At 45.8% G+C, this 12,386-nt stretch overlaps 1 protein-coding gene across 2 annotated transcripts in view; it reads right to left on the bottom strand.

Moving 5' to 3' along the window:
- Positions 1 to 10,570, bottom strand: part of LOC147421090 (uncharacterized) — a 121,652-nt gene extending 111,082 nt beyond the window's left edge. The window contains exon 1 of one of the 2 annotated variants that reach the window (XM_086504023.1): positions 10,307 to 10,570. In XM_086504023.1, coding sequence (XP_086360149.1) covers positions 10,307 to 10,325 — 19 coding nt within the window. In that variant the 5' untranslated portion in view covers positions 10,326 to 10,570. The remainder of the gene's footprint in view (positions 1 to 10,306) is intronic. The other variant, XM_086504022.1, reaches the window with a different exon arrangement.
- Positions 10,571 to 12,386: the final 1,816 nt, after the last annotated feature.

Here is a 12,386-nt window from a genome sequence, read left to right as displayed (position 1 = left end):
GAATCCAAGATTTCTCGAGAAGCGGGATTTCTTAAAGATAATGCTATGCAATGGTGGAGTTCAATCGCGACACAACCGCATGCTCCAAGGACCTGGCAAGCTTTCAAGACAGTTTTTGCGTGTAGTTACATGACTTCAATGTTTGAAGTCCGGATTTTGGCAGAGTGGGGCAACTTGAAAATGCTTGCCACCGAAACCATGGACGACTATAACCAAAGGTTTCTCGACGTGTACCTTCCGGTTTTCTTTTAAGTTCATTCCCTTGGAGGACCAGTGCGAGCGCTACACCATTGGACTACCATCACCATTGCAGGAATATTGTCTCTCCAAGCAAGTCTCTACCATGCAAGAGCTTATGGACCATGCCGCGGTCGGCTACAAGCTCATGAAAGGAAAGTTGGAGTTTACCATAGAAGAACCTTCGGCCACTAACCAAAACTCCCGGCAACAACGAACAAATTCTCGAGAATCCCGTGAAAACCAACCTCAACGGCCTCGTTTGACACAACTTCAACGAGACGCCTTGTTACAAGAAGGCCGATGCTTCGAATGTTTCCAAACAAGGCATACGTTCAATACATGTCCTGAGCGACCCTCGACGTCCTCAGTGCAACCTTCTGCTCCCACGACAGACAAATCCCCGCGGCCACCTCCGGCCAAGAAGCCTAGACCTGCTATTGGACTAGTACCCGATATTTATGGTATACACCTCGAGAGTTTTAATGAAATATGCAAAGCTTATGGAAAAGTCAACGGCTTGAAAGCCCTTATTTTCTTTGACCCCGAAGCCATGGAGAACTTCATCCATCCAGAATTCTTGAAGCAGATGCACTTTGATTATGATGCAGAGGGTGGAGAAGTTGAAGTTGAGCTAGCCACGGGGCAAACTCAGAAAGTGGTACCGCTCATTGGTGCACTTCCAGTGACTATACAAGATTATCATGGAAAAGCCGATTTCCACATTATGAAGTTAGGCAATTGCAACGTTCTCTTGGGCATGCCCTGGCACGACAAGAATGATGCAACTCTCCAGGTCCGGAACCGAACCATCACCGTGATGCAGAAGGGCGAGCCCATTGTCCTCAAAGTTCGATTATCCAAACAAAACCCCAAATTACCTCTCTAGTTGTTTTCTACTTAGATACTTTTGAACATTGTTTGAGAAAGTATTGTTTGAACTTTGTTTGAAATGGGTGCTATCTGTTTTACCTGTCTTGGTGTCCATTTGAAATGTTTGACTCTGGTTTCAATACTGATTTCATTGATTGGTGATTTTTACTCCCGAGTGGAGGAGTGAGAAATACTGTCTTGATATTGTTTGAACCTCGGAACGACGCAGGCCGATGCCTGGGGAGCGTTTCGTTGTATGCTAGAAAACCTCCGAACGACGCAGGCCGATGCCGGGGGAGAGTTTGGTTGTATGCTTGAACCTCCGAGCGACGCAGACTGCGGTGTGGGGAGCGTTTGGTTGTACAGTCCTCTGAGCTCATGGCCCGGACCTTTTTAGGTTATTTGCGAGCGGAGTGACGAGGTAGTCGTTGAGTAACTTCATACTGCAGACCGTTTGTCTCGAGGGAGTGCTCAGCGGGGCTGTTTGTTGTGTCTTGTAACATGCATATGTGAGCATTTGTGTTGCATTGTGATGTGTCAATTACTGAATATTCCTAATTGGATGAGATTGCTTGGGTATGTAATTTTAGTGCATCAAGACACCCGTGGAAGATCTGTACGGTCTGGGTGTGATGGCTAATTTTACTACGCCGGAATATCAAGAGTTCCGATTTGGACAAAAGGAGAAGCTAACTCCTTGATCAAAAGAGCAGAAAGGAGAAGCTAACTCCTTGATCAAAACAGCCGAAAGGAGAAGCTAAATCCTTAATAAAAAAGAGCAAATTGATTGTCCCTCGGAATGACCCTCGGAAACTTTTGAGCTAACTTGAGTTGTTTTGCAGATATGCTGTAATCACGGACGATTACTCTCTTTCAAGAAGGGGAGATGTAACAAACTGCTGACATGTCGAAGCCTAAAGAATGGAAACCCTAATTTCTGCCAAAAACCCTAACTGCTGAAACCCTAATTCTGAAACCCTAACCCTAAAAACTGCAGAAACCCTAACCCTAACCCTAAGGACGGCGTGGCAAATTTCCTAAAATTGTGCTGGCATGATGACGTGGCAGGCTGTACGGATTTCCGTGATTTACGCTGACGGCTTTTTGGCTTTGCTTTTGGACCAGAAGCTTTTAAGTTTGAAGGCTTTTTACTGTAAACTGCTTTTTAGGCCAAGGGCCTTAAAAAATGAGGTTAGGGCTCATTTTCTGGCATTCTTCAGTACGAAGGTGCAGAGTCTCGAGTACCGGCTTGTACTGTGTTGATGCAATATAAAGAAATACCGAAAGGGGCGCCAAGGTTTGGGGCCAATACTCTCTAGGGTGGAATTCCGCCACTCCGTGTCGCGTGTCGTCTCTCTCTCTCTCTCTCTCTCTCTCTCTCTCTCTCTCTCTCTCTCTCTCTCTCTCTCTCTCTCTCTCTCTCTCTCTCAGTTCTGTTGTTATTGAAGTGCTAAAAGTCTGTTCAGTCTGTTCTTTTCTATTGGCACGTGGTGCCCGTCTTGTGACAATTGCTGACGAGCTTTCGAGCAGAGAGGACCCGCAAGCATCGTAACTTTGCTCAAGCATTAACATAAAAATAAATATCGAAAGGGGCGCTAGTCTTTGGGGCCGATCTCTCTGGGCATGGAACTACGTCGGGCCGTGTCGACTCAATTAAACTGTGATTAAAGTGTGAGGAATTTTTAAGTGATTCTCTCGTGTGTCGTGCAAGATTCTTGACTTGGGGTGCCCAAGTCTGGTACAGTAGTATCAGAGCTCAACCGATTTCACTTCTACCGGGAAATCTGATCCCCTTTTCCCGTGACATGCATGGATTCAGGTGATGATTCTCACAAGAATCAAACAAACCCTCCTGACACTTCTGGAACGGGATGCAGCACGAAAAATTCAAATGGCACAGCAGATAAAGAATGCCGGCCACCTCGGCCTACGGCGTATTAATTAATGGAGATGTAGCGTCAACAGCAGCTTGATGATTGCACAAAGCAAATGCTCTAGTTTTTGAAAAATTCCCAGTATGCCAAATTTTTGACCCGGCACCCGATCAATGAAGTGCATTCCCGACAGTAGACAGCCATCAACTTCCCATTAAAGTCAACCCTCAAGAAACCTCCTGTCCCACAGATGTTTATTGAAGGTGAACTTGATAACATTGTCGAAAGACGAGTCAACCAACTTTTGGGGGGAAAGAAGCATCCGAAGAAACGCAACAAGGGAATAGACTACCCTGCCTATTTGGGTCGTCAATCTTGGCCCATCAAAGTCAACCCTTAAGAAACCTCATGTCCCACAGATGTTTACTGAAGATGAACTTGATGACATTGTCGAAAGACAAGTCAACCAATTTTTGGGGGCAAAGAAGCAACCGAAGAAACGCAACAAGGGAACAGACTACCCTGCCTATTTGAGTATCAATTAATGGAGATGCAGCGTCAACAATAGGTTGATGATTGCACAAAGCAGATGCTCCAGTTTTCGAAAGATCCCTAGTATGCCAAATTTTTGACCCCGCACCCGATCGATGAAGTGCATTCCTGATGGCAATCAGCCATCGACTTCCCATTAAAGTCAGCCCTCAAGAAACCTCCTGTCCCACGGATGTTTACTAAAGATGAACTTGATGACATTGTCGAAAGACGAGTCAACCAACTTTCGGGGGCAAAGAAGCAACCGTAGAAACGCAAAAAGGGAACAGACTACCCTTCCTATTTGGGTCGTCAATCTTCTTTTGCGAATGCAAGAAAACAGAATAAGCATGTATGCTTCGAGGGATTGTCTAGTTCGTCCTGATCTTCTTCTGACAGTTCCGATAGCTCTTCCTCTTCTAATTCGAGTGATGAGGATAGAAAGGGCAAGAAACGACGAAAGAATCAAAGATATGGAAAGAACAAGAAGAAGGCTAACAAAAGCAGATCCCACCGCAAATCCAGACAATTTTCTAAGAGTTTCGATGAGGAGTCGTCCTTGTTTGATAGTTCGGACTCCGAGGACTAGATGTTTTATTCAAAGAGGAAGCATTTTTACAGAGCCAATCAATATGACTTCCTCGAAGACAAGAATAAGAACACCAAAGAATTCAAGGAAGGTGCACAAGCAGTCAAATTTGATACTTTTTCACGGTTTAGAGATGCTTACAGAGCCTTCCTTCAACAATTTGACATAGCTTTTTCTGGAGGGCGCTACTAAGAGCACTCAAAGATTAGAAGGGCGGCATCTTATTTGAAAGAAAATGCACAGACATGGTGGTCCACTTTTCTCTTACAAAAAGAAGCACCGACCAAGTTGCTTAAATTCAAGCGACTTTTTATTTCCTCTTGGCTCACTCAGGAGTACAAGCGCAATGTAATTACAATCTGGAATCATCTTCGGATGACTAAGGGAGACACTTTGGATTCATTCTGTGAAAGGTTTTGGGATGCCTTTTTCTTTAAAAAGATCAGTAAGCAACAAATCGAGCAGTTTTGTTGTGGACTCCCTAATGGGATTCGAGATTACTGTTTACTATAACAAACCGAGTCCATCGAGCAACTAATGGGACATGCTACGCAAGGGTTTGCTATGCATTCGGGTTACCTGACTTACCCCACAGATCAACAGCTGACGCAAAAGGACCGAACAAAATTTGAACAATGATAATAGAAGGAGGAAGAAGTTTCAAAAGAAGAAAGATACTTGTCCCCGTTTGACGAAGGACCAAAAATCCGAGTATCCCAAAGAAGGCAAGTGTTTTGACTGTGGCGAACAACGGCATATTGCCGCACGGTGCCCCAAATAGGCACAGAGAGAGCACCATCGGAAGATACGCAAGAGTGTTCTAGAGCAACCGAAGAACATGGCAGGAAAGGAAGATGAAAGCAGGACTGGGACCAGATTGTGTGGAGATCGACCCAGATCAGATGGATGAAAGCATAGAACTTTACCACGCATGGGGCAAAGTACAAGATCAAGAAGCCTTCATCTTCTTTGACACAAGAGCAAAGGCCAACTTCATTTCGCCTGAATTGGCGGCTTGACTTGGAATCACGCCCGACAGAATGGGGCCACAAACAGAAGTTGTTCTAGCGGCACCCGAACAGGATTTGGTTATTGTGTGATGAGTATTCTGCTCATGGTAATCATGGGGGGCTGATCGCCCCCTCTTCACCATCTTGCGTTTGTGGTCTAATCTCTCTCTCTCTCTCTCTCTCTCTCTCTCTCTCTCTCTCTCTCTCTCTCTCTCTCTCTCTCTCTCTCTCTCTCTTCAAGCTTTCGCGCACGCATACTCTCACAAGGACGTGATGCTATAAGTTGTTCCAACTTATAGGAACCTACCAACAGGGCCCCAAGGGACACTAGGAAATTAAAAAGGAGGGCGGACAGGCTGTACGGACGCTGCAATATGCGCTGACGTGGGTGGCTATACGGATGGCCAGAAAACGTGCTAACTGGCTCACGTGGCGGACCATATGGACTTCCGGTTTTAAGGCTGTACGGATTTCTGCTTTTGGCACTAGCAGCTCTAGCTTTTGGGGGCCAAGTGCTTTTGAGTTGAAGCTTTTCATGTAACTGCTTTTGAGAGCCCTCAAGGCCTTTAAATAAGACCATAGGGCCACTCCCTGGCTCAGATTGCTAACGAGCTTTCAAGCAGAGAGGACCCGCATGGATTGTAACTTTTGCTCAAGCATTAATAAAAAAACAAATACCGAAAGGGGCGCCAGTCTTTGGGGCCAATCTCTCTGGGCACGAAACTACACCGAGCTGTGTCGACTCAATTAAACTGTGATTATAGCGTAAGTGATTCTCTCGTGTGTCGTGCCAGGTTCTCGACTTGGGGTGCCCAAGTCTGTTACACAGCTTCAGCCCCTCATTCGTATTGTTCAAAGAGATGAGCAGGTCAAATTTATGTTGGTCAGAGTGAGAGCGGAGACAAGGAGCCACTCTACATTGCAATATGCTATTTTGCCCCAGCACATCTCATTATGCATCACCCAAGGGGCAGTCACCCTACATGATATTGGATGAGGACATATGGGAATTCTCTAGGGAGAGAGATGTCATTCTTCTGGAAGACTTTAATGCCAAGACAGGCCACTCTCCAACAGCATTCTACGATACCTCAAGAGGAAATGTTGAGAGAGTTGGATGTCAATGATATGGGATTGGCCAAGTGTTCGCAGGATGAGGAGCACAATGCATATGGGGAATATTTGATAGACATGGAGACCGAACATGGACTGCCATCTTGAATGGCCTCCAGAGATTTCCAGCATCGAGTGGGTTTAGATGTTTTCCTCATAGACATGGGGCTAGCACAGTGGATTAGCATCGAGTGGGTTTACTTGTTTTCCTCATAGACACAGGGCTAGCACAATGGATTATGTTTTGGCTCAGCCCAATTTTATACCCTTTATTCAGGACTTTACAGTCGAGCCCAAGCCTATCAGGGTAGCAGTAGATCATGCCCTCACGTTTACCTTCCCATTCAGCACGGCTTGAGTGGCACAGACATCTGCGCATACACGATACACTTTTACTTCGGAGGCTCATTCTATCTACATAGATGGTATATACAGACACTTATGCACACAGAATCCGGGGAGACCTCCAGAGGAACTCGCTTATATATTGACAGACACTGCACGATGCAGCTGCAGAGGCATACCCACACACTGCGCTTGGGAAGGGATGATATTCTTGAGCATACCCCAGAATAGCTGGTATGATGAGGAGCATAGAGAGACAAGAACCCGACTTCAGAGGGAGGTACTCCTAGGACTCTAGGAGTCGTCACTCACAAGCAATCACGGATTGCTTCTAGGCGCTTAGTGCGGCAGATTCAAGCGAGATTTATACCGGTTGTTTTTGAGCCAGGACTCATGCAAGGCATGGCGACTCTTCCATAGGCATTCTCCCCCACCAGTCATCACTTCTACGAAGATATGGGGTCAATATGCATCATCTCTCTACACAGTCTCGAGGCAGCCACCTCTTCCAGATCCGTCAGAGCCATGCCCACACGTGTTTTCTTTACCGCCGAGATGGTAAAGAAGGCCATTAACAGGGTGAGGACCAAGAGAGCATATGATAATGATGGCCTAGTAGCATAGCATTTTATACATGCTAGAGATTCACTTGCAGAGCTTCTCACAATGATGTTCAACCATGCCATCTGTGAGGGCCTACCTGATACTTGGAGTTTGTCTACTATCCTACCTATCCTCAAGTCAAGGGACCCCTATGGAGCCTGGGAAGTACCGCACTATCATGATTGGACACACATTGGCACGGTTGTATGCATCCATCCTTGAGCAACAGTTGAGTAGATGGGCAGAGAAAGAGGGTGTACGAGCAGAAGGACACGCTCAGGAGGGGTTTCTCTACTCTTGATCATATTCTAACACTCGGAGCCATTATTGAGGAGGAGAGATCACATGGGAGAAGGCTCGATTGTTGCTTTGTGGATTTCCGCAAAGCCGTTGATGCAATGCCTGGAGCTAGATTGATGCGCAAACTGCAGGAGATGGGGTAACCACAGAGTTGATTTGGGGGATCATGGCTCTTTATAGGTTAGTAGTGGGGCATGTACGTACTCATAGTGGATTTCTGATTTGGTTCACTCCACTATCGGGGTGAAACAAGGTTGCCCACTATCTCCTACATTATTTGGCATGTATGTGGATAAGATTTCTAACTACATTGAGAGGGATGGTGATAGAGGAGCACAATTGGCAGGGACATGGATCCCACTATTGTTATATGTTGATGATATTGTGTTCATTTCTGAATCCCTGTAGGGGATGCAACGTCACTTAGATGCTTTGTACACATTTTCTCATGATAGTGGATTGTCTGTTAACCTGGGGAAAACCAAGGTTATGGTGTTTTAACACCACACCACAGTGGGTTAGGAGATCAACACCCACATTTACATTTGGCCAAGAGACGGTGGAGTATACACATGCATACACCTATCTCGAGGTAGTCTTCAGTGGACCTGTGTTTTCATTAAGGACAACACCGAAGACTAGACAAACGAGAGCTTATGCAGCTTTGGGAGGATCGGAGAGGATGTGTCGCAGGCTCAGTTTCAAGAACCTCGAACAAAGCTCTCGCTTTTCAACACTCTTATGGCTTCGGCTGTGCTTTACGGAGTTCAAATATGGGGACCCTCACTGGACCACCATGGCAAATCTAGTAGCATTGATGGATGGAGATGTATGGAGAGGCCTTTAGTCTCTATGATTTCTTGGATGATTTGGGCTAAGGCCTCAGTGCCACATGAAATTATTCGAGCCCCCCCCCCCCCCGGTGGTCGAGGCACTTACTAGATCAGTATCCTTCATGCATAGTTTATGGGACCTTCCTAGAGACAGATATGCTCGGCTAGCCCTTAAGTCATCCCGACAACTAGCGCTACAAGGTGATAAAGCATGCTAGTATGGGTAGATGACATCATGGTTTCAGTCACACGGTCTCAGCATGGATAGATTGCCTCCGTTCCAGTACTCCTTGGATGCACCTGTCACGATTGTGACGTATTGTTTGTCTTGGTATTACCTTCTTGCTTGATTCTTTTGCAGGTACGAAGACGCACCAGATCCGAGACCCCCGATTCTCCAAAGAATGCGTCCCTTCGCCCAAGAGTCGCACCTATTCGGCGAATAGTCATGCCTCTTCAGTGAATGGCTGCACCTTTACGCCGAAGGGTCATGACTCTACAACAGAGGGACACGACTATTGGCCTAAAGTCGTGTCTTTTGACCTATGGTCATGTCTCTTCATCGTCTCTTCAGTTTCTATATAAGAACGCCCTTGTAACACATTTCAATGAAGGAATCAATCAATCAAACACAGAGTCTTCTGGTCTTGTCTCTAAGTCAAGTTTAAGTTTCTTAAGTCTTAATCATGAGTTTAAGTACTTAATTAAGGGTCACGATTGTGACGTATTGTTTGTCTTGGTATTACCTTCTTGCTTGATTCTTTTGTAGATACGAAGACGCACCATATCCGAGACCCCCGTTCTCCAAAGAATGCATCCCTTCGCCCAAGAGTCGCACATGTTCGGCAAATAGCCATGCCTCTTCAACGAATAGCTGCACCTTTACGCCGAAGGGTCACGACTCTAGAGCAGAGGGACACGACTATTTGCCAAGAGTGATGTCTTTCAACCTATGGTCATGTCCCTTCATCGTGTCTCTTCAGTTTCTATATAAGAACGCCCTTACTCGAGGCAAGGTTGATATAAACGTACGTACGGATCCGATCCGTACCGTACGGCCGTACTGTACGGATCCGTACGTGTACAGATCGATCCGTACGTGAGTATTTTTTTTTCCTAGTTTTCGGGAATTCGCTTGCTGACGAGTGTATTTTTTTAGGGCGCCTATATGATGGGCCTGGCCATTTGATGTTTGGCTAATATTAAAGTCCCAAAGATTACAGATTACAAAGAGCGAAAAACACACGATTCCAGAGAGCGAAAAACAGAGAGCATTTGTTACTTGTATGCTCTAGTATGAGCCTTTTTTGGTTGACACAGTTTTGTATGTGGACCATGATCCATCTTTTCTCGCAGTATGCCATATGGTACAATGTGCTTTTAGTATTGCCGCTTGCGGCTCAATGCTCGGATTTATAATTTGTGTCAAGTATGATGTATCTGATGTGTGTTTTGAAATTAGTACATGCAAAGTGGTTTGTTTTGGTTCTTGAATGTTTGAGGTCTCTTAAATGTAGAAAAGTGTTGAATGTCCTATTTTTTACCAATGGTACGTATTTTTCTGTGTGATCCAAATCATTTACTCATCCATCAAAAATTTCCAAAAATGTCTCCCAGGTTTGACATAAAGCAATTGTCTACAAAAAACAGCAATATAGAGCTGCCCTAAATCATTCTCTGTGGGATGTAAAGAAACGTAACCAAGGATTGTGCACAATCACTTTTTCCATCGGTGCATGAGCAAGCAAAAGTACTGAAGAGCTTAAAGGCTATATTTAAACATAAGATTAAAGCAAAATACAAACGTCTCAAATGACCAGGCAATTGCAAGCAGAAATCCACTTTACATTCTCAAAAATGGCAGGGCATCCCTTAAGTTTAACATACACCTGAAACTTGCAGACGCAAGGTCATCGTGCAACATGACTTGTTTGCATCATGCTGTTGTGACTAAATCCGTGAGAATGTGCAAATTGATAAGATAGGAAGCAGACTAACCAGAAGAACTGCAGCTCATTATCGAATGCAACCGTAGATATGTTTCCAGTGGAGCTTAATCTCATCACTACGCGCTGCCATACGAGGAAGAAAACCACAACCATGAGCTTTCGCCTTCTGCCGAAACGCCCACGACAGTCCGCTTTCTCTTCCTGGATTCAAGGCGGAAGCTCAAGACTGCGCTCGCATGCAAGATCTCTGCTGACACGAGCTGCACGCCTTTTTTTTAGAGGTTACCTTTCACTGTAACAACGAGGTTAATAATCGAAAGGTAAGTGGGAATTAATGGCCTGCCACATCTAGGCTATCTATACCATTAATAAAGCGGGAGGTAGTTCCGACCCCTCCCTCGGTCACGTGGCGGCACTTGCTTCCTCCGGCGAGTGTGGCATGCAACCGACACAAACGCTAGCGCTGAGAGAGAGAGAGAGAGAGAGAGAGAGAGAGAGAGAGAGACGCGAACAAAGGCCGCCAGCCAAATTAGTCCATCTCCTCATAGGTGGTACCAGTTGGTATAATTTCAAAAAATGGTGGTATAAATTTGCTAAGGGGTAGGGAATGGTGACCATTCCCTAAAATGTTGACGACCACATGGCGATCGACGGGAGCGGGGAATAATTTTGACCCCTCCCCCAGTCACGTGGCGGCACTTGCTTGCTCCGACGAGCGTGGCCTGTAACTCAACGACACAAGCGCTCAGGGCTGAGAGAGAGAGAGAGAGAGAGAGAGAGAGAGAGAGAGAGAGGTGGTTAAAGGCCGCCGGCCAAACTAGCCATCTAATAGGGGGTACCAACTGCTAATTAAATTCAAAAAATGGTGGTATTAATTTGAGAAGGACCATTTAGTGACCATTTCCTATGGCGGGAGCGGGGAGGAATTCAAGCCACATGGCAACACTTGCTTGCTCCGGCGAGTGTGGCCTGCAACCTGGCACACACGCGCTCAATGCTCAGAGAGAGAGATAGATAGATAGATAGATAGTTCTATTATCATCCTCGGAGGTCAAATATGACCTATGGGACCAAATGAACATGTCACGTGGTGTGAGTGGAGGTCATAAGTAACTCTCGATGCTCAAAAATAGCTGAAATGAGCGTCGCAATAAAGAGTCCACATCGTGGTTGGGAGAGGAAGGTATGTAGGGAGAGCTCATGGCTGAATATATGGGGAAAAGAGGACCTAATGTGGTCAAAAGCTGAGCACTCAAGTAGTGTGTGGTACTCACTCTCTCGCACTTGACGAGGGCATAAGGTGCAAAGTCGATGACACTCCTCGCCAGTGCCCCAACGTCCTGTCTCGCAGCGTAGAGAATGGGAGCTAAGACGAATGGAGGCAATGGTGCAGATCGCACTCAACGGGATGGGCTCAAGGATGTAGGGATGGGTTCGGTTACCTCGTTCAGAGAAGAAGAGAGATTTGTAGTTTGGGGCAACGTGTGTGGTGTAATGGCTGAAGCGAGAACCTCTGGATTTCTCCCAAGCCGTGATACATTGGCGTTGTAAGAAGGCCTCATTAACTTGGGAGTCAATCGACGCATCCTTGACCAAGTGACATGCATCCCATCTTCCAAACCATTTCTTGATGTCAAGCATCCACCCCGCACTTAGTATTTTGCTCTTGCATGTCTTTTGAACGTTTTGACTTGCTTCATATGCGATTCTAGGAAGTCGATGCAAAGGGCTATGTTGTGTCTTATGCATGTACTCCACAACCCTTTGCATGCCCAAGACCTCAATGGGAAGCGATCCGGACTCAAGAAGTAAGAGCATGTAGGGTGTTTGTGTCTTGACTTGGAGAAAGTTGGTGAGAAAACGCTTTTGGACATTCTCAAACTCTTTCCAAGTAGACTTCCCAATGCTTCCACCCCACACCTCCACTCCATAAAGAAGCACCGGTGTCACCAATGTGTCAAAGAGGTACTTTTTGAGAGCCCAACACTTGATCTCTCCAGCATTGCACATGTTCTCAAATGCATAATAAGCCCTCTTTCCGGCTTCCAAGCAACGCATTGCACAATCCTTCCATTAATGGTTGGATGGAACCTCAAGGCCAAGGTACTTGAAGTGATCTACCACTTCAA

This window comes from Adiantum capillus-veneris, chromosome 28, assembly GCF_014529385.1.
Source record: "Adiantum capillus-veneris isolate H3 chromosome 28, ASM1452938v2, whole genome shotgun sequence".
In the NCBI taxonomy this organism is placed as follows: Eukaryota; Viridiplantae; Streptophyta; class Polypodiopsida; order Polypodiales; family Pteridaceae; genus Adiantum; species Adiantum capillus-veneris.
Note: the sequence above shows the minus strand (reverse complement) of the source record. Positions and strands in the feature narration are given on the sequence as shown.